Source organism: Falco peregrinus, chromosome 8 (genome assembly GCF_023634155.1).
Source record: "Falco peregrinus isolate bFalPer1 chromosome 8, bFalPer1.pri, whole genome shotgun sequence".
NCBI classification, from domain to species: domain Eukaryota; kingdom Metazoa; phylum Chordata; class Aves; order Falconiformes; family Falconidae; genus Falco; species Falco peregrinus.
The window spans coordinates 9,587,311-9,609,324 of NC_073728.1; the positions used below are offsets into that span (position 1 = coordinate 9,587,311).

The following is a 22,014-nucleotide window of genomic DNA, read 5'->3' on the forward strand; positions in this document are numbered from 1 at the left end:
GAATTGATTTTGGACAGCAAGCGATAAAGTCAGAGAAAGAGGCTACTGAATTTACTTTGAAAGGAATGTAATCTCACAGTTTTTTCCAAGTGAGGTGTGAAAGATTTTAACTTTGAGACACTAGCAACAGATTAAACATCTCTTAGGGTCTCCTATTTCCAACCCGTACACGTATGTTATGCCTCACCTTCTCCCCTGTGCAGAACATTATTTCTCCTGAACGGAGCGGTATCAGCTTACAGGCAGCGTTGCTCAAAGGAAAAAGAAAAGTTTGTCTCTCCCCACAAAAGCCATTTTGTTAAGCCAAACGTTCTACAAAATGGCACGACCGCCTCGCAGCCCGCTCTCCTTGCGGGGCCAGGCCTCTCACCCCCACCAGGCTTCCCGCACTGCCCACCGCTCGCAGCCCCCGCCCCGCGCGGATCGGCCCTTTGTGCGGCCGGGCCGGGCCGGCGGCGCTCGTCGGGGCGGTGGCGGCCCCCGCCGGCACCGAGGCCAATGGGCGTCGGGGTGGCGGCGGCCGCCCCCTCCCCGCGCCGCCCGCCCTATATAGCGCCCGGGCGGCGCCGCTGTCCCGTCCGTCGGGCTGCTTGCGAGTGGCGCCGCAAGCCGTGCCGTGCCGTGCCGTGCCGTGCCGTGCCGTGCCGTGCCGTGCCGTGCCGTGCCGTGCCGTGCCGTGCCGTGCCGTGCCGTGCCGTGCCGTGCCAGAATGCCGTGCCGCACCGTGTGGCGGCTGGCGCTGCTCGCTCTCTGCCTGGGGGCTGCAGCGGCTGGGGGTGGCGGCAGGCACCGCCGCGGAGGCGGCGGCAAGAGCCGGCGGCAGGCGCAGACCACCTCGGTACCTCAGGGCACCCCCGCGCAGGGCAAGCGTGAGTACCGCGCCAGGATGGGGTCCCGCGGGCAGGGCATGGCGGGGGCTCGGCCCGGCCCCTTCGCAGCGCGGACGGGACGCGAGTGTTTCCCCGCAGCCCGGTGCCGCCGGGTGACCCCCGGGGGGCTCTTTCTGTCGCTCGGGCTCCACAGCTCGGCCCATCGCAGCCCTCGGGCTCGGCCAGACCCGCACACGTGGGAGGCTGCGGGCAGCCGCCGGTGCCCGCCGCAGGCGCCGTTTGCCGGTGCCGTGTCCCGTCCTCCCCGCCTCTACCGTCGGTAACTCCAAACTTTTCTTTCTCTTCCCCTGTGCTCCCCTCTCCTCCTCCTCTCCCCCCAGAGACCTGTTATGACAACGGAAGATACTATCAGATAAACCAGCAGTGGGAGCGCATTTACCTGGGAAACACGCTGGTCTGTACCTGCTATGGTGGAAGCAGAGGGTTTAACTGTGAAAGCAAGCCTGAACGTAAGTCGGTGGTCTCTTTTTGTCCGCATCAAGACCCCAGCATGGCTTTTGATGCGGAGTAAGCTAAGTCTCATACTGAGCTATAACTAGCAGTCTGGGTTTGCAGCTGAAGTTTGGTACTTAGGGTCGGTAACGGACCTACACTCAATTACACTGAAGATCTGGCTTGGGATTTTAAGAAATGCTTTTCATTAGCGATGGGCCTGCCATCAGAACCCTGAGCCAAACATCACTCATCTCTCTGGAGGATTGGATCTAAACATTAATTTTCGAGCCAACCTCTTCTTTATAATGAACTGAACTGACTCCTGGACTCGCACGGGGAAGTTCAAATCTGGAGTCACTTTGCAGCTCTGGCTCTGTGCTGTTTGATTGCTTCACCCCAACTTTTCATAGCTGCGCAGTGTCGTCAGCTTGTTTAAAAATACTTCAACTTACAACTTTCCACAGCCCCCGGCCGTGCTGTGAGCTTTCTATAATTGAGTGTAAAATGAGATTGTTTAGTCTTCTGCAGAAAAAGTTTAGGTAACAGAAAGAAATTTAAGTGCAACGCCTGCTGGAAGATGCCTCTCTCTGGGATACAATGCAGCTTAGATTATCAGATGTGATTTATCTCTATTTATTGTTCTGAAGCCACTGCTTTGCCATAACTCCTTTATGTTGCGCTGGATATGCAAGAGAGAAAAACTGGTTCCTAGCTGATAGTGTTCGTGTAAGACGGATGGGAGCGTCCCAGAAATCTGTTTTGCAAGATTTGTGTGCTGTCTGCCTTGCAGCTTTGGTATTTTAAGGAATGCTCACCCCCTTGCTCCCCCATAAAAGGGGGTTGATCTACCCTTCCTTCCCCTGCAGGGATTCCCAAGCTTTAAAGTTTCAAAGTCTAATAGCAAGTTTACCTTACGGCACAGTTAACTTTTATCAGTCCGGTATTGCAGAAGGTTGTTCTGTTGCAGATTTTGAGTCTGGTGGCAGCACTGACATAACCATTCTGTAATCACTTACTCATGCATGAGTGTGAACAGTTCACAAGTAGTACTGTTGACTTCAGTGGGACTGCTGCAGAATTTGGGATTAATGCACTTTTTTATTTACCAAGTCAGAATGATTAGTGTGACAAGGCACGCCGCTTCTAGGGGATGTTTGCTCCCTCCTGTCCTGTTACACTTCAGACAGCTGGGATTGATCCTTTCAGAGCATGGCTGCCCACATGCCATGCTCAACTTCTGGCTCACTGCGGGAGTGAAGCTGAGGTTATTCAGCATCATGGGGACCTTGAGGGGGCAAATTTCACCCAAGTTCCTAGCTGCTGCTCTATCCCAGGAAGAAAGAGGAGACTGATAGGCATTTGTCCTCAGAAAAAAGGTGTATCTGTGTGAGGAGGCAAGGAATATGTGTTTCTGTTGGCTGTGCATGTTACTGGCATGGTTACATGAATTTGATTTTTCTCCTCTCATAGCTGAAGAGACTTGCTTTGACAAATACACTGGATCCACTTACCGAGTAGGGGAGACTTATGAGCGCCCCAAGGACTCCATGATCTGGGACTGTACTTGCATTGGAGCTGGACGTGGGAGAATCAGCTGCACCATTGCCAGTATGTAACTAAGAGCCTATTACTAGAGCTATTGTTCCGTAGTGTCGTATTTTCCACAGCAAATTATACAATATACCTATTGCCCATTAACTAGAGTTGGGAGGGAGTTAGTCCAGAGTCCATTAAAATCTTGGAATTGAAGCCTTTGCCCCATGTATATACATTTGCACAACCAAATGCCCCTTTTATTTAGGGGGTGAAGTGCTATGTGTAAAAAAAAAAAAAACAAAAAAAAAAAACAACAAAACAAACAAACCAAAACAAAAAAAACCCCAAACCAACAAAAGAACAACCAAACCCAAAACAAACAAAAAACCGCACCGACCCCCCCAAAAACCCTCCCCCACCAAACCAAACAGAAAACCCCAGCCATATGCCAAAAGTTACTGTTAGTGTCCAGCCATATAGGTTAGTACATTTACTATATACAGGACTGTGTTATACTTTCATAGGTGCATTTATGAAAGTAGCTTTCTGACTTGGAAAAAAGTGAGTCTGATCTGCAGATAGTGAGTTGGAATAATACCATCAGCACTAATGGGACTACTCTGAATAAATGATAATAAATAAATACTATCCAAGAGCCAGTACCCCTGCCCTCCAAAAATGTCATGCCAACAGTTGTCCCTGAGGGAGCTGGGATTTAATATCCAGACACCAGCCCAATGTCTTTCTGCAACTCCTTTTTCACCAGCCTGACCTGTACTTTCCTTTTCCTTGCTCTTCCCTTGGTCCTTTCTTCCCAGCTCTCCTTTCACGTCTGACTGTCTGGAAATCCTTTCCTTATTGAGTCACTGAATTGTTCACAATTTCCCTTAAGTTCATAATTGGATTTTCTGTGAGCAAAGATGAAGATCACTGCGTGTCAGGACTTTTAGACTGAGATTTCAAAGTCCTTGAGGCACCTTTTGAGAAAAATCTTGTTCTTAAGTGTCCAGTTTCTTAAGACACATGCTGATCCTAGTAGCATTGCCACAGAAGACTCTGAAGCCAGCCGTTATTATAGCATGGGGAAAAAAATAATATGTTGAATCTAACAAGTAGAGCTGAAGCCCTCCTGAATTTACTGGCATTTTATTGGGCAAGGATGGTAAGTGTTGTAAGAAAAGAGTCAGTAAGGAAATGGCAAACATGAGAGCAGTCTCATTTCCTTATCAGCCTGTTTTAGAACTCACTGGAGAGTCTCACTGACTGCAACTGTCTTTGAATCAATCTTCCTAACTCGTAGATTCCCTAGTTTCATAAATAAGCCAATGAAACATTTCAGTGGCTCCTAATAAATTACAGGATGTGTGGAGGGGTTTTTTTGCTTGTTTTTTTTACTTGAAGAAGAAGACCCTGTGTATACAAACTGTCCTTTATTATGTTTTCCTCCCTGGACCTGGGCCAAGTGGTGGGCCCGGACTGCCTCAGGGCTGTGGGGCACTGGTGGCTGGGAATCTGCCTTTCCAGGGCAGGGATTCCAAACCTAACAGGACTGATGTCCCACTAGGGTGTCACACCAAGCATCTCTGTATTCTCTGCATGCTGGCCTGGCTGCCATGTCCCTCAGTTTTTCAGGGACAGTGACAGAGAGGCCCAAGTGCTACCCACCTCAGAACAAGATGGAGGCAACCCTCCCACACCAGCCCTCAGATTGGAGCGAGGTCTGAGGGAGAAGCAGGCCATGGCATTCCCTTTCACCAGCCAGGTTCCAGTGGTAGCTGTGAACCTGGAGGGCATTAGCTGAGGAGAACAGGGGCTAGGAGGCACATAAAATGGCGGGTGCCACTCTGTAGGCTGGAGGAGGAGGTAGCTGTGGCCTGCCCCACTCCTCCTCACCGCTCCAGCTGCCCCCCTCCGCCTCTGGCCAGCTGGCCCTTACCTTGTCCTCATGATGCTGTTCCTGGTGTGGTCCATCACCTTGGCTCTCCTCTTATCCCACTGCAGATCGCTGCCATGAGGGTGGCCAGTCCTACAAGATCGGTGATACCTGGCGCCGGCCTCATGAGACTGGCGGCTACATGCTGGAGTGCGTCTGCCTGGGCAACGGGAAGGGCGAGTGGACCTGCAAGCCCGTGGGTAAGTGGTGGCTTCCCTCTTCTCCTCCCTGCTTGGTCAAGGTGTACAGTCTCTTTTCTCCTAGTCTTCCCTGAGGTGTCCTCATGTGGGATAGCCCTAGGTGGACTGTTTATCCCTTTCCCTCTCACAGCTGAGCGGTGCTATGACAATACAGCCGGGACATCCTACGTGGTGGGTGAGACCTGGGAGAAGCCCTACCAGGGCTGGATGATGGTGGACTGCACCTGCCTGGGGGAGGGCAGCGGCCGCATCACCTGCACCTCCAGAAGTAAGTGCTGGCCTGGCACCCGCAGGCACCTCCTTTCTACTTATTTTCCAAATCTGTCCTGTGTCAAAAAGAAAAGGCATTCCATTTTCTGCCCTGTTGTAAGTGGCAGTAGTTTTAGAGGGATGGCCGACTCCTGGGAAGGGGTGGGAAGCAGGCCCCTCTGAGGTGAGAGGGGAGCGTTCACATATCCCGGTTGCCATCTGGGAATGTGCCAGAGAGCTGGTGATCTGCTGGTAACAGAGTGGCTGGATTATTGTGGGGTTTTAAACTTGATTTAGAGAGAAAGGTTTAAGAGATCCGCAGGCCAGCTGAGTTGTGGTGGCACGTCTCCCAGGAAGTCAAGAGAATTGCTTGGTCTGCAAAATGGTGGAGAGTTTGGCTTAATATCTCCATTTCTGTGTTTTTACATAGCCTCCTGAGGGAGAATTAGGTGCTTTTAAAGAGAAATATTTACCTACTCCAACAGCAGGATCTGCCAGACTAAAATGTCTTCTTGTTTTTTCTCAGTATTACTCTTTAATATGTATGTTAGCTAAAACAGGGTTTGTTTTGCCTGCTCTACCATCTCGCTTGTTAGTTTCCCAATATTTTGTTGTCAGTGTAAACATTCTTCATCAGTGCAGGTAACTTTTTTTAGTTTTAACATCACTGAAGGACATTACCGTAAATATTCCATTTTATTTGTATTTGCAAAGCAAACAAGACTTCTAAAATCCAAAATCTTGGTTGGTTGTTTACCTTCTGTTCCAGTTTTGTTAGAGGCAAGCTCTGTTGTGGAGCTATCATGGTTTACACCAGTTGCCTCAAGAAAATTTAACTTTGTACCTTACACCTTTGTTATGCAAGGTTTGAGAAACTCTTCTGTAGCATTTAAATTGCTTCATATTCAGTTGCCTTGGGGCACACAGAGAATGACTTTCTGCTGATATAAACAGCAGACCTGTAAAGAACTAAAACACTAAGGGGGCTGGGATTAAAACTTAAGATCTGGAGAGAATTGCTGAAGAAATAAGCTATAAAAATCAAACCAGCCTTGTCAATATTAAGTCTGTTAAAAACACATGGGGAAAAATCATTAACTGTCAAATAGGAATGAATAAAACAGAAGGTGGTGTTTGTGAATTTTGGAGGAGTTATTATTACTAATAAAAATGATTTGGCAGTATCTTTCCTCCCATAACTCGGACCTGCACTGTGGTATCATAGGGGAAATGGCAATATAATGACCTGTTCATTTTTCATTTTGTTTTCCAAATATAATCAAATAGAGAAATTCAAATTTATGTATGTAAAGTGATACCTGTAGCCCACAAAGGGGGCATTACATGTGCTGCTGTTATATATCTTTTATGGCCAGCATTTTCCAGAATTACAACTCATTTCTTGGGGGCACTTCAGCTTTTCATTGTTTAACTTGAGAATCTGAGTGTCCATAAGACAGGGTTTTTCTCACATTTGCAAAATTACATTATGAATACTTTTCCAATTTACCCCTCTTCTGGCAAATACTCAGGTTTTGATCATTTTAACTACTGCAAATTAGTAATTTGTTTTCCATGTTCATGTTCTACCCCATGAGCTCTTTCAGTGCAATCTAGCATGATGCATATATCCTTCCACAGTTCTTCATAAATTCATGTTCATTGATCCATGATTGTATTTGAGCCACTGTATCAAGTTGCCCTTGAATGAGAAGGTAAAAACTTGTAATGGAAGAAGAAGTCGTTAATCCATGTGGATCTGGCATCCAGACAAAAGTAGTTTGTTATACTGTCCTTTGAACCCATTTACTCAATTCATCGGGGGCTGTGGGTTATTAAAGGCAACAGGGAGATTTGGAAAGTCTAATATTGCTGGTATGACACGACCAGCTCATATTAACTTTACTGGAGCTTCATGCACGCTTCTTTTGGAAGAAATGGAATTTAACATACTGCCCTCAAAGAGGTTTTAGTTTCTTCCAGCTGAAGTAGAGGCCTGAACTTGAACTGTGCCCTGTGTATAGTATGAAGTTATCCAGCTACAGAGGCATCTGCTTTAAAAATGTCATTAAAACAAATTTAAGCCTTAAAGGTGTATGCTAGACAGAATGGGTTTAACATAGCTTTAAAAGTAACTAGTAGGAATGTTTTCAATCCAGTGTGTGCTTTTTCACATTTTGAACATAGTTTACCATGTTCACACTGGTAATGTTATGATGCTAATTTTGACGATGGCTGCAAAGTAAAAGCACAATTCTGGAAACAAATGGAACCTTAGACGAAAGCATCAGGATTTTCAGATGCTCTCAGTCAATGCAGGGTTTAGTGCATATAGGACTTGTAATAGTGGGCTGCAAGAATTGAGGTCAGCTTTCAGTAAAGGTTTTAAAATTATCAGCTCATTTGATAGTGTTGGTTTTTCAGAACTATAAGTTACATGGTGAAGTCATGCAATGTGGAAATAGCTAAACAGTCATGTTCCTTATACAGATAGGTGCAATGACCATGACACCAAGACTTCCTACAGAATTGGAGACACCTGGAGCAAGAAGGATAACCGTGGAAACTTGCTTCAGTGCATCTGTACTGGTAATGGCAGAGGTGAATGGAAATGCGAAAGACACACATCCCTGCATACAACTAGCACAGGTAAGTGGGGCATCATAGTGTGTAAGGTAGGGGAAGGAACAAGGAATAGCAGGTTTTGAATGGCTAGGACTTGGAGCTGGATTGTGCCATCCTAATTTAGGTATTTAAAGAGTCTTGTCCAGGAAAAATCAGCAACAAAGAGGGTTAGAGTTCAGGAAATACACCTTGTTTGTGCATGTGTAGATAAGATTAATTTATACCTTGTTTCCGTGCACAAATGGGGCTTGCATGTACAGATGTGATTGCCTGCACAATCACAGTGCAGTAAATCATGTCTAGGCCACGCATCCACAGGAACTATACTAGCTTTGTCTTGAGAGGGTGGCATTTCAAGTTAATATTTGAACTTTATGTATTAGCCTAAGGGTAATTTTCTTGAAGTGTCCTTAATTTAAACCCCACTGAGACCATCTGGTTTCTTTGACAAGATAAATATACCTACTAATGGTTGAGCTTTAAAAACCAGAAATGTCAAGGAATGTATGCAGTGCTACTTAATGCATTTACATTAGAATGTTGGTCATTTTGATATGAAATATTACCTGGTTTATAGGTAGCATATATTTTTTGCCCAAGGTTTATTAAAGTTTTCAGCTTCTAAATTTTTTTTGACCGTTTTGAGGATCTAGGTTTCCTATTGGTGAGTGCAATGTAAAACTTCTGTTTTCTTGCATTACCTACACTATATTATTCTTGGTAAATGAACTTTAACAGTTTGATAGCAGCAGGTTAACTTCAAACTCTCAGAAGGTCTAAACTTCAAAATGCGTAAAGCTTCAGGGGTGCCAGTATTTTGTTCCCATTATTGTTTTCCCTCTTTCAGCAGAGCTGAATTTGTGGAGATTCCTCTGAGAATCATTAGCAAAAACTTCCATAATGTAGACAACATGCCTCTTTGTCTCTTAGTATTATTCCAGGTGATAATGGGCCAAAACCTTTTGATTCAATGTTTACAAATTCCAGAGTAAATGAATATGTTTGTGGTTTGTTTTTCTCTTCCAATGGAAAATTCAAAGCAAATCCTTTTGGCTTTATCTTCCTACTTCCTCAGTGTTTTTTTTATTGCCTTGTCACTGATCTTGATTGTTCTTTCCAGATTTCCTTCCACAAAACCTTTTTTTTCCAAAAAATTTGTTTCTAAACAATTCCTGTGAAAAGCGGTTGACCCTTAATCCTTTCTAAAGCCACTCTACAGTGGTGGAAACCAGAGGCTGTCATTAGTAGAAGTGGGAGTTGTTATTTTAATTTTGAAGTTTGCTAAGTGGAATAACTAAAACGTGTCTAGGGAAGCTAAGAGAGTTGTGCCTTCGATCTGATGGAGTGCCTAAAGGTTTTATTATTTCTGTGTTTGATTGAAGCATTCTGTTCTTTAGCTTTACGTGTAACTAGTTTTGGTTCTGTCCTGTGTTCTTCTGCAGGATCTGGCTCTCCTAGCTTCACGAATGTGCAGACTGCATTGTACCAGCCCCAGCCTCAACAGCCCCAGCCTCAGCCATATGGCCAGTGCATAACTGATAACGGAGTGGTGTACTCTGTGGGTATGCAGTGGCTGAAGACACAGGGAAGCCAGCAAATGCTTTGTACCTGCCTGGGCAATGGAGTCAGCTGCCAGGAAATAGGTATGAGTTTGTGTTTAGTGCCTGTTCAGTCCAGTGGGATCTCTGGGACTTTTGTGTGTGTATCAGAAATGTCTTCTGAAGAAGATTAACTGGAGAGACGTGCAAGGGGTGAAGAAATAGTTGTTTTGGTTATTTGAAGCCTGCTTCTGTCAGGCAGAAACATTTCCCAGTGAGTTATATATAACCTGCTGAGGGAAAACAGAGCCCTTGGGGAGCAGCATTAATAACTTTATTCAAATCGAGCTGCGATAATATATGTTTGGAAAAGAATGTAAAAGAATGACACAGCTGCAGAGCTATGTTGTCTGTTGGTGTCTATTGGCCTAGGTCCATGGCATTCAATGTGGGTTTGCAGCAGCCGGTGGCTTAGCCTAGAGGGATTTTTGCCATTTTAGAGCCCCAAGGTTTGGGGATTGCTTAAGCCAGGGTCTAATGCTGTGATTTGCTTGTTTTAAAGCTGTGACCCAAACATATGGTGGCAATTCTGATGGAGAAGCCTGTGTTCTGCCTTTTACCTACGATGGAAGGACTTTCTATTCCTGCACCACTGAAGGCCGCACAGATGGGCACCTCTGGTGCAGCACCACTTCCAACTTTGAGCAGGACAGGAGATACTCCTTCTGTACTGAGCAGAATGGTAAGCTCTTCTCAGAAGATCTTCACATGCACGTGACCTTCATGCACAGATGGAGGAAGCAGCAGAGAACATAGGGGACAGGCTACCTGAACAATTCCGGCAGTCTGGAGGGAAGCATGCCTCTGCACCAGAGCAGTCCTGTGAATGAAGGACTGCCTGATGTCAGGGCACAGAAGTGCTCTTGGCATCTTTGGAGGGTGCTCAGGGTGATACAGATGTACCTTCTGAGTCCTGTTCTCTCTCCTCTGAGCTGACCTTAGAATGGGAGTGCCTAGGTGGGGTAGAGCATTGACCCAAAGGATGCTTAGTCTTTGACTTTGCTTGGCTGAATTCCTAGAGCAATGCCCATATTAGGCTGCGAAGAAGAGGATATCCGTGGAGTACAGTTTGTGCAGTCCTCTGTCACTCCCCCCATCCCGACTATCTAGCCAGGTTACCATATATAGCAGAATCTTAATGTGATTTGTGATCACTGATCAAGAGCTGGTGCATGACTCATGCAGCAGCATTCCCTCTTGTCTGTGAATGGTCAGCGTTCCCTTTGCAGCACAATCTACCTGTGTGGTTACACTTACTGGGAAGCCCATCAGATGTCCATGGAACAGTACCCAGACAGCTTCTCTGGAATCTGACCTTGGAGAGAATTTTTCATATTCCCATGTGAAAATGCTGCTTCTTACACTGCATAGGTGTTTGTTTGTTTGTTTTTTTAAACTCTGTTCCACTTCAGCTGTTTTTTCTGATGAAAGTCAAGCCTGTCTCTGCAGGACATAAAATATTCTTTCTTTTTAAGAAAAAAACCCAAGCAAAAAACCCACCACTGTCCCTGCCCACACACACATTCTTGTTTTAGTGAGGTTTCTTGTGATAAACTGTTGGAAATTAGAAATATCAATATAGAAAAGCCTCAACAAATGCCTCCTTGTTGTCAATTATTTGTAAAGCAGAGTTGCTCAAGAGGTGAGGAGTTTAGATTACAAACCTTTTTGCACTGCTGCTTGCAAAACATGAAGCTTCAAACCTGCAGAGAGGTTTTGACTCGTCCTGTTGTACGTAACTGAATTGTAACCCTTTCTGGAGGGCTAAGGCTTTACTTTAAGCCAAAGGGCACAACTGAGCTATTACTCAGATAATACAGGTATGCTGAGAACTGTGAGTTTATTTGATTCCCTAGGCCTTGGCACAAAGCAAAGCTACTTCCCAAACACAGTAAGGTTTGGGTTTCCTTGTTCCCCAGGAATTCCCATGGCTGGCTCTGCAACTCCTTCCAAAGCAAAATTTGAACTGAATTGACCTTGTGTAAGGCTTATGTTTCCAGATCTGAATTACTTAAAGCCAAGAAAAGAGGCCTGGGGATAATGTACAGGGTACATGTAGGAAAAAATAGTGGTTGGTTTTCCAAATTCTTCTGTGCATGCTGATGGATAGTGCAGACTTCATTTGCTTCTGTTTTCTTTTCACTTTTGTAGTTTTGGTCCAGACACGTGGTGGCAATTCCAATGGTGCTCTGTGCCACTTCCCCTTCCTGTACAACAACCGCAACTATACTGACTGTACTTCTGAGGGGCGGAGAGACAACATGAAGTGGTGTGGAACCACTGAGAACTATGATGCTGACCAGAAATTTGGTTTCTGCCCTATGGCTGGTAAGGCTGGGAACCATAAAGGGATTATGGATTACCTCTAAGCGGTTCCTTGAGCTGGAAAGTAAAATGTCTGTCATTGGTCAGTTACTGATGACTTCCAATGAGCTGCACCTCAGCCCAAAATCCCTTAAGGCATTTCTGAAGTTTTGCTTTGTCCTTTTTACCCCACTTGATCACCTCTAGCAGAGACTTAGGCAATGCCAGGAGAAGGCAATTTTCATTACTACTTTGCTACAAGCCAGTGGTAGGGCATGCTTCTCAGCTGGTGCAAACTGGTGTAGATCCATTAGAGAGCACTGGAATGTAGTGCTTTGTGGCCAGTGAGGTTTTTATCTTGCATCTACCAAAGCTGCTGCTTCATGGCTCATCACTTCCTTTTGCCCAAGTCTGTGGTCAGTGTGTTGCCCTGAAAATGACAGTAATGTCAAAATCAATGTTGTGGTCCATTCCTACAATCCGTGCTAGTCTCCATGATGTCAAGAGGGGACATGCAGGAGGGAATGTGACTACCAATTCTTAAAAGAAAGGCCTTTGGTAACTAATGGCAATGTAGCATCTGAGTCCTTAAACAGCTTGTGTAACGTGCAGGTCTTCAAATGGCTATGTTTATATAAAGGCATGTACATAACAAGAATTGATTCTTTCACATTGCACCCCTTGGACATTGTACAGAAGCTATTTCTAGTAGCTTTCAAATGAGCATTAAAATTAACGAACCCCTACAAGAGATCTGCACTTAGAGAATGTCATCACCCAGCAAAAATGCTATTTGAAATTGAGTGGGTGCCTAAAGCTTCCTTGTTAAGATGCAGAAACCACTACACAGTATGAAGGGGTATTGCAAATGGTCTAAACCCTCAAGGTCTTGTTAATTCTGGCCATGTAAAGTATTGTCTTGCTTTCTTTTCAATCAGCCCATGAAGAAATCTGCACAACCAACGATGGTGTCATGTACCGTGTTGGGGACCAGTGGGATAAACAACATGATATGGGCCATATGATGAGATGTACTTGTGTAGGAAATGGCCGCGGAGAATGGACTTGCATTGCCTATTCACAACTCAGAGGTACTGTTTTTCATGTTGATGTCACCACTTTAGCCTAAGCTTTGGGGGGGTGGGAGAAACTGGTTTTCTTTTCCATCATTGCATGTTTGAGCCCAGGCTCAAGAATTATGTATTATCAAGCCTTTCTTTGTAGTAGAAAGGGAATCAGAGGAGCTATGTGAAGTTCCTGTCTTGTTTACGTGCTGGAAAAGTACTATTTCGGTCTTTGCAGGCTAGCAAGCAGAAGCAAACTTGATTAGCTTGATCAGTAGGTATCCCTCTATGTTGAGGAATCAGCACCACTGTGACTTTAGAGAACCTAGTAGAAGTATGTCCCTGCCCCAATAACAGACAAAACTCCAGACTAGTCTGAATTTTGAATGCAGAGTCATTCTGTTTTCTTGTTCTGCAGTGAAATTTTCAATTCCTCTGTGCTGGATTAGCTTTTTGCTGGGTAATCTATATGAAAAGTTGGCAGGACAGCACTGAGATTACTCTTGTTTACTTATTTATATGAGTAATCCAAGTGGAGAAGTGCTTAAGCAATACCAAAAAAAGAAGACTTAAAAGCACAGACATTTGATCATCCTACAGCTAGCTCACAGCATTGGATTCATGTCTGGAAAAGGCAGGGGGCTGCTGTCAAGCAGCCAAGAAAGGCCTTTTAACACCACTGCTGAAATGGGTTATAGTTTATAGGGAAAGGCTCGCTGAAGGGCTTTGGGAGGTTTTGGTTTTTTTCCTAAGCATTTCCTTCAGAACAGTGAGAAATGCACTGCTACAATTTCTGGTCTGTGAAACTCCTTTTTCCACATACATAGCTAGTTCTCTGCAACTTCATTCTGGACTTAAAGTAGTCTTTCTTTGTGAGGAGGGTGGAGATACTTTGCAAAGGCTACCTAAGAGCTGTTTAAACATAGCACCCAGAGAAGGTCCTTGGTGCCCATAGAAGGGTCTGAGTGCTGCTTGGTTTATCCTGATGCCATGCCCGTGGTGTGAGAAAGTACAATGGGGAATGAAAGCCTGGAATTAACAAAGTCACTTCCCCAAGAACAGATGGTCTGTGATTGACTCCGGAACTGAACTTGGGTCTCTTGGGTTCCAGTTAAAAAACCAATATGCTGCTGGGGTGGTTTTCATGTTTGTTTTGTCTTTCTGCTCCTTGCTGTGATTAGACTGGCATTGGGAGTTCTGGGCCAGATCACAGGTTGACATGTCGCTGTTGAACCTAATAGACTGATACCATTGTACTTCAGCATGGGGTCTGGTTACTGTGTTTTGAGGGAAAAATGGACTAGTAGATGCCAGTAGCATCTTGGATGTGTAATAGGTCTGCTCCTGTCTTCAGATGACTACAAAGTGTTAGCAGAAGATGCCCAGCAAAATAACTTCTTGAGGATGTTTGTACTTCTTGATGGTATCTTTATGAATTTGGAGTAGCCGTTTCTCCTTGTGTAGTTCTAATGATTTCAGACAGTACTCACTGAGGTGTTTCAGTTTAGAACTTCCTCAGAGGAGGTAGTGTGAAAGGTAGTGTGCTGTTTTAGATTTTCTTTCACACGTGGAATCTGTCAAAAGGAACAACCAGGCAGTTTTGTAGTCTGGACTGCATCCTGCAGACCTCTTTTCTGCAAGTGTTGCTTATTTGCACACAGCTGATAAATAAACTCAGGGGTGTATGCAGCACTACTCTGTGGTGATCACAGATATCAGGAGGGCTCCCTTTTGCCTGAGTAGAGCTTGTCATAGTCAGTGTCTGTAAGCTGATCAAGAGGAGGGAGTGATGTGACAAGCAGACAGATTTTGTCTTAACACTTAGAGCTATTGCTGACAAACTGTCTCTGCTCTTTTTCAAACAGACCAGTGCATTGTGGACGGTATCACCTATGATGTGAACCAGACCTTCCACAAGCGTCATGATGAGGGGCACATGCTGAACTGCACATGCTTTGGCCAGGGCCGGGGGAGATGGAAGTGTGATCCTGTTGGTAAGTCACCAGTTGTGCCCACTTGCCAAATGCACTCTGTGGCTGTGTAGAAACTGGTTACGGCACAGTGAAACTGGTGTGTGAATTTGGGCTCAGTCTTTGCTCACTTTCTGCCCTGAATCACACAACTGCAAAAGTACAAGTAACACTGGATTTGCTGGAGGGTAAGTGAAAAGGTATTTGTGGTTTTAAGGACATGAAGCCTGGGTTATCAGACATGCCATAGAAGTCAATGACAATGCAGTAGTAATGGATTGTGGCAACATACCTTTTAAAATGTAGGAGGTCATGGTAACAGGGCACATTAGTTCCTGGCTGGGGTGATTTGGCTGAACTCTGTTGGCCTAGCAGGCAGGGCTCTCGGACTGAATGCTGATAAAACAATATGCAGCTAGGCGCTGATGCTAGGATCTGTTTTCTTTTCTTTCTCTATCCTAAAATCTTTAGTTCTCCTCATTAAACTGAGAAAGGAGCACCAGCATATATTAACTTAGCTTTGGACTAAATTGATTTTTTTGGCTGTTCTTGGTTCTGGCAAAGAGAGAAAGCTCAGGATGAGAACACGTGTTAATAGCACTCTGGAGGTTAGCTAAAACCATCATGGTTCTCTGCAGGAATGAGGAGATTTCATCTCTTCTTCCTCCCCCGCTTTCCTAGTGAAACTTGATTGGAAGATAAGACCTGGCTGTTTGGTTTACAATTACTAAATCCAAGAGAACTTCAAACTATTGCCAAGAAAATCTATTAGAAATTACTAGTGGTTAAATTCTGCTTTATTTACAGTAATATCTATACAGGTTTACTGGAGGAAGTTGGATTGTAAAGCTCCTGAAAATTACTGTTTTGAAAGAAGGGGAGGGGGAATGACTTCAGCTATCTGTAAATGTGCAACTGGTTCAGTTTTGTTGGCTCTCTCTAAACAGGGTTTCTGTTTATCCAAGCAAGCATGATACTAGTTCTCGATGAAAATTTCCATTGAGCCAGAAACAGGCATAGGTCAGACTGGAAAGTGTACTGAAGCATTGGTCCTGTGTTGTATTTACACTAGCTAAACTGATTCCAGGATCTGATCTGTCCTCTTTTGGTTTATATAATGGTAAATTCAGAAAGAATCTGCTGAAAATTAACGGGTAACTTCGGACTTACAAAGCATGACTGAATTCTGCTGAAGCCAGTAGGAATTCTGCCATTAACTTCATTGAGAACAGCATGGTTTAACTTTGGATGAGAGATGAACTTAGCTGACTGGAGCAAAACTGGGCTCCACAATAGATGGTTCAAAATAAATCCTTTCTTGAAGGAACATCCCATTGACTTCCCTGGGAAGCTTGCCAGGTGGATGGCCTGTATTTAACAGTATCTGAAGAAATCCACCACAACTGAATTAGCCCCCTAGTATCTAACACACGCAGTGATACATCAAGAACCTTGATTTGAGATTCAATTTCTTTTGCTGCTTTCTCTTTATTTAACTATATTTGCAGATAAACATTGGTGTTAGATTTCTTTTTGTAAGTCTGTTATGACTGGCTTTTCTGTGTTTGGCAGAGATTTTTCATTATAGTTTCAATAATGTGCAGTGGTTAACTGTCTCTTTTGTGCCTTTAGATCAGTGCCAGGATTCAGAAACCCGTACCTTTTACCAAATTGGAGATTCGTGGGAGAAGTACGTCCACGGTGTCAGATACCAGTGCTATTGCTATGGTCGCGGTATTGGAGAATGGCATTGCCAGCCTCTGCAAACCTATCCTGGTAAGAAAGCCAACAGACAACTAACTCATCTGCTGAGTAAGACATGGGGAAAGCAAACTTTCCACCTCTCACCTCTTCAGGTTTCTGTACATTATTCCTTTTGGTTTCCTTTTTAAACAGAACCATTTCCCCCCCTCCCTTGGCAGACACAAACAGGTGTCATGATTATAAAGAGGGGGCCAGGCTGTTAGCTGTTCCTCAGGCCAGGGTTAGTTTAGAGAATAACTGTCAGTTCACACAACAACTTGGGTTTATGTTGCTTCTTGGTGTTTAATGATACCACATTTGTAAACTTCAGTTCCTATTGCTTAAAACTCTTAGGTATGTAGTCTTTCCTTTTCCACTCACCATGGAAGCAAAATACCATGGAATGAGAAGAGGAGACTCAGGGAGGACTTTATTGCTCTCTAAACTACCTGCAAGGAGGTTGTAGGCAAGTGGGGTTTGGTCTCTTCTCCCAGGTAACAAGCAACAGGACAGGAGAAGATGGCCTCAAGTTACACCAGGGGAGGTTTAGATTGGATATTAGGAAACACTTCTTCACAGAAAGTATGGTCAAGCACTGGAACAGGCTGGCCAGGGAGATGGTGGAATCACCATACCTGGAGGTGTTTAGGTGCTTAGGGCTTACGTGGATTTGGTGCTTAGGGCCACGGGACTGTCCTAAGTCCTACAGTTGGATCTGATGATCTTAAAGGTCTTTTCCAACCTAAATGATTGTATGATTCTGATTCTTCCTGATCGGTGCCCTGAAGAAATTAAATATTTGAACTTTTGTTTGCCCAGTCAGTTCCAGGAAATCTTTATAGGCACAGGCAATGCCTGTTTATTGGCTTGTTCTGTTTCAGTTCCCTGAACAGAACATGATAAGGGGAACCTCTTTACTTTCCTGTTTAAGATTGCTACTGCCATTGTCTTAATCTGAATAAAATTAAATATTAAGGCTGTTTTGGCTTCCCTGTTGGGAGGAGAAGACTGTGTTCATGTCATTGGTTCCTGAACCCATCTCTGAGCATAAATGTGGAGGAACTGTGTAAGGATTGGATGTAGCAGTTTCAATGCTGAGGTGATTCTCTGCTTTTATATCAAGATAGGTTAAGAAGAGTATATCCAGTCACTAGCTGGAGTGTATTTATACCCAAAGTGCCCTGTGAGGTAAGAAAGGGGATATGAGGCTCGTTTGGAAAAAGGGTTTTAATATAGCCGTAGAAGGGGGCTAGTCCCTTTGAAACATGTTGAAACTACATGCTTCACATAAATAAGGTACCTCTTCTCTGTGACTTGCTTCACACACATCATATAGAAGATCTTTGTGACAGCACTATATTGAACCTGACCTACACCCAGCAGTGTTGTCAATAACCTGACTGCATTTCTATCTGTGGCCATAACAGCTAGTGAGCCAGAGACAAGGCAAAAGGATATTTGGCAGACAGAGCTATGGACTTGCCTTTCTTTGGGGCAGGAAACTAAGGAGGGCAAGAATAGGAAGCAGGCCTTCTTTGGACTTTCTTGAGTTTCTTCCTGGACCTTGCTGAGCTTCATTGACTCCTGTCAGATTGCTTACACAAACATCTCCCTGAGCTATGTCAAATATGCATGCCTCCAGACTGGAGAACCAGGGCTTTGGGCTTCTTTAGACACAAGAGTGACTGAAAATGTGTAAATAAACTAAATCTAATGTTTCTGAATGTAGGTTTGGGGTTAGGTGAGCTTTGAAATTTTCTGCCTGTGGGCACAGGTTTGTTTGCCTGGAAGTCCTGTTAAATATGGAGCAGGTATATATTACACAGTTGTACAAATAAATTATAATTAGTAATGTTAGGAGTGGGAGGAGAGTGAAGGTATTTAATGGCTAAAACAAGACACTTTCCTGCAAATTCCAGAGTGGTCTTTGCTGGCATTTTCCGAGAACTAAAATGCGGACAGTGCTGCTGAGTGTTCAGTGAAACCTCCCTGGCAAGGCTGGGAGGGACTGAAAGGAGCACCATGGGATCATAAATCCTTTCCTTCTCTATTGGAGAGCCTTGTGGAGGAAATACACCTAAGCCTGATCTGGCTAAATGCAGTCTGTAGTCTTCATCATTAAAGCACTGCTGAACTTGTATTTTTGTGAGTTTATGGGCCCGATTTGTCTCCAAGGCTTCCACCAGCCCTTCTAGTGTGGTTTCTGTGCAGAAGACATGCCTCACTACCTGTGGAGTGTTCCACAGTGGCATGAAAATTTAGTGTTTCCAATCAACTGATTGAATAAGTTAGTAAACCAGCAGAAGACTAGTGTCTCTTTGTAGGTGTATTCAATGTCAGATCAGGAATTTGCTGTCACCATGCCACAAGATTAGACCTGGATTTGGTAGACATTTCTGATCTTTTTCCCTGTTCCCGCTGCAGAAGATAATACATGAAAGTAGTTAGTTGCTGAGAAGCCCCCTCTCTTTGGACAGCTTTGCTTTGCAGACTTTTTCTATATTAGACTGATACGTTTTCTTATTTCATTGATAACTGACAGGAAATTAACCCAAACAGTGCGTGTTAACTCCCCCCCAGAATATATTCTAATTCACCAGTTTTCTAAGTAGCGGTGAATCATGAAGTGTAGAAAGACAAGGTAACTTATTTCCTATGTATAGACATAGTGCGTGAACTGCACAACTTTCTTGCTTTTTGACTCCACAACAAAGGCAGAACAAAAGCATCTCCAATATGTTAAATAAGGCATTTTTTTTTTCCCCCCCAGGGTCATCTGGGCCTGTTCAGGTGATCATCACAGAGAGTACAAATCAGCCAAACTCCCACCCTATTCAGTGGAATGCTCCTGAACGATCTCACATCACCAAGTACATCTTGCGCTGGAGACCAGTGAGTACCACATTCGTCATCATTCATTTATTCATCAAAAATACTTTCTTTGGCTTTTTTTGGTGTCTGAAGGAAGTGACTGACACAATTTCAGCAACCTGTAGTTACTACTTCAGTGTCCTTGTCCTGTCAAGGTCAACAGTTACTCTGTGCTTTATAAACACTTGATGTTTCCCTGCCCAAACTTTACTGGTCACTGCATTCATGAAGTATCTTATTAACCAAGGCACTAGCACGGTAAGCAGACAAGTTTATATCCTTCTTCACTTTAAGTAATGTAAATCCTTGTGGAAGCTTCTTCATCATAAGAAACATTGTTTTAGTACCATGTACTTATCCAGAGACAACTGGCATAAATTTTCTTATTAATGAGGAGGTAAAAATTCATAGGATATGAAGATATAAACAGCTAGCATAGGATTAAATAAACAGTCATCTCCCATTTTCTCTACAGTCTAAACCAAAGCTGGTTAACCACTGCTTGTTGGCTCATTCATATTTGAGGAATGATTTGGTTTAACCAATGTATATGAGTTGCTTTACATTTCTCCTGAGTACAGCTTCACAAAAGACCACTTAATGATTAAGAACATTAGTACCTTGATGCTGCCTGTTACGAAGAGAACAATAAAGGCCCTGATCCAAAGCCATTAAAGGCACTTAAGTTTCTTTTTACTGACTTCAGTGTATCTTGGAACAAGGCCTGAATGAAATGGACTTTAAAGCACTGGAGTACAAACCTCAGAGGATGGAGCATTATATTAGAGCTTCCCATAGAGTTCAAACACAGGGTAGAAGGAAAGAACTTTTCTGTATATTGTTTTCAGATGATGGCTTAGATTGTTACTGTGAACAGGCTTCAAATATGCATTTTCCAGCCCTTACTTCATGCCTTACTGTATTTTTGATAAAGGAATGAGTTTATATATTACAAGTAATGCTCCTTTTAAAGGAAGAAGTCCAAAGCTAAATGATTTTTGTTTACCACAGTAAAACTTAATCACCCAAAATGTCATGAGCCCTGCTTCCTGCCATAGTTTCTCATCATCTTTGACTTGATTCCGTCTGTGCATTTGCCATTCAAGTCATACCTGTGTTTGAATATCACAGTGCTTGGTAACCATGTGGCAGGTTAGGTCACTAGATACCCCTGCTAGCAGGCTAAGGAGTCTCTCACTATTTAAGTGTCCTTGTTCTTGCAGAAAAACTCTGGGAGACAGTGGAAGGAAGCCACCATCCCTGGCTACCAGAACTCCTACACAATCTCAGGCCTGAAGCCTGGTGTGATATATGAAGGACAGCTCATCAGTGTTCAGCAGTATGGCCACAAAGAAGTCACCCGCTTTGATTTTACCACAACCAGCACCACAGCAGTGACAAGTAAGTTGAACAGTGGGGCATCCAGAAAAACCTGATCTCCTTCACCCAAGTCTTTTTCGTGCATCCCAGTTAACACAAAGGTAGCAATGGTTAATTATACCTCTCTTTTGTAGGCAACACTGTTTCAGGAGAGACAACTCTTCTTCCTCCTGTGGTTGCTACTTCAGAGTCAGTGACTGAAATCACAGCCAACAGCTTTGTTGTCTCCTGGGTTTCTGCTTCTGACACAGTTTCTGGATTCCGTGTGGAGTATGAGCTGAGCGAAGAGGGTGATGAGCCACAGTATCTTGGTGAGACAATATTTGAGTCTACTAGACCAAAGCATTGGCAGCAGTACATCGCTGTTTTCGATGACGATCAGCATAGCTGGTGTAAATAGTGAGGGTCTTGCTATCTTTCAGTAGGATTCAATTAGGAGATGAGAGTGGCAGGATAGCTCAGATAAAAAGCTCACTTTGTTCATTGTCCTTCCTGCATCAATGGCTGTAAGTTCATGTCCAAGGAAGAGTATGAGAACAAGACAAGCATATAGCAGTAGCACCTCAAAATACTGCCCCAGGAAGCTGCGGAGGAAAACTCCCTGAGCCAGAGGTGGTGGATTTGTAATAACTGTAGGTAGATACATTTATTCTTCGCAGCTCTGAATTTGCCCAGTCTTTTTTTTTCCTTTTGAAATCATGTAAGTTTACTAGGTTCCACAGCATCATGAAGTGAGCAGCAGTGCAGATGAGGAGAGAACCAAATCTATTTTTCAAACTTGCCGCCTGGTTAATTTCCTCTGTTATACCTTTGTTCTTCCATCGCAATGGACAGAGAAATTGAGAAAACTTTCCTATATATCCTCTCTTGGTTAATTGTCATCTCATGGATGTTTGTTCCAGTTTGCTCTGTCAGTTCCTTTGTTTGGATTGGATCTTATTCATCTTTGATAATGTGGCAACTTATCTAAGCTGGAAAGCTGGAAGCCGAGGCACTGGACTCAGACCTAAGAATTGAATCTACTTTTCCAACATCTACTGTAGAGCCTGTGTCACCACGCATAATTTCATCTTAAGTTCTTTCTCCTAATTTCCTGTCTTAACAATAGTAATAGCAGTATCTCACAAGGATTTGAGGTTACAATAGCTACTTGGACATGAGTGCGACGGAAGAATAACGTGAGAAAAAGAACAGTAATCCTCTAACTTAATAATTC

At 43.9% G+C, this 22,014-nt stretch overlaps 1 protein-coding gene across 6 annotated transcripts in view; it reads left to right on the forward strand.

Annotated features, from left to right (window-relative positions):
* The first annotated feature begins 609 nt into the window (after window positions 1–609).
* Window positions 610–22,014, forward strand: part of FN1 (fibronectin 1) — a 54,982-nt gene continuing 33,577 nt past the window's right edge. For 2 of the 6 annotated variants that reach the window (XM_055813034.1, XM_055813036.1), the window contains exons 1-15: window positions 611–869; window positions 1,211–1,339; window positions 2,796–2,933; window positions 4,863–4,994; window positions 5,125–5,262; window positions 7,734–7,892; window positions 9,311–9,511; window positions 9,969–10,148; window positions 11,618–11,794; window positions 12,709–12,861; window positions 14,700–14,828; window positions 16,437–16,580; window positions 19,318–19,439; window positions 20,642–20,819; window positions 20,933–21,109. In XM_055813034.1, the coding sequence (XP_055669009.1) occupies window positions 710–869; window positions 1,211–1,339; window positions 2,796–2,933; window positions 4,863–4,994; window positions 5,125–5,262; window positions 7,734–7,892; window positions 9,311–9,511; window positions 9,969–10,148; window positions 11,618–11,794; window positions 12,709–12,861; window positions 14,700–14,828; window positions 16,437–16,580; window positions 19,318–19,439; window positions 20,642–20,819; window positions 20,933–21,109 (2,317 nt within the window). In that variant the 5' untranslated portion in view covers window positions 611–709. Of the gene's footprint in view, window positions 870–1,210; window positions 1,340–2,795; window positions 2,934–4,862; window positions 4,995–5,124; window positions 5,263–7,733; window positions 7,893–9,310; window positions 9,512–9,968; window positions 10,149–11,617; window positions 11,795–12,708; window positions 12,862–14,699; window positions 14,829–16,436; window positions 16,581–19,317; window positions 19,440–20,641; window positions 20,820–20,932; window positions 21,110–22,014 lie in introns of all 6 variants that reach the window. The other 4 variants (XM_055813037.1, XM_055813039.1, XM_055813035.1 and 1 more) reach the window with 3 other exon arrangements.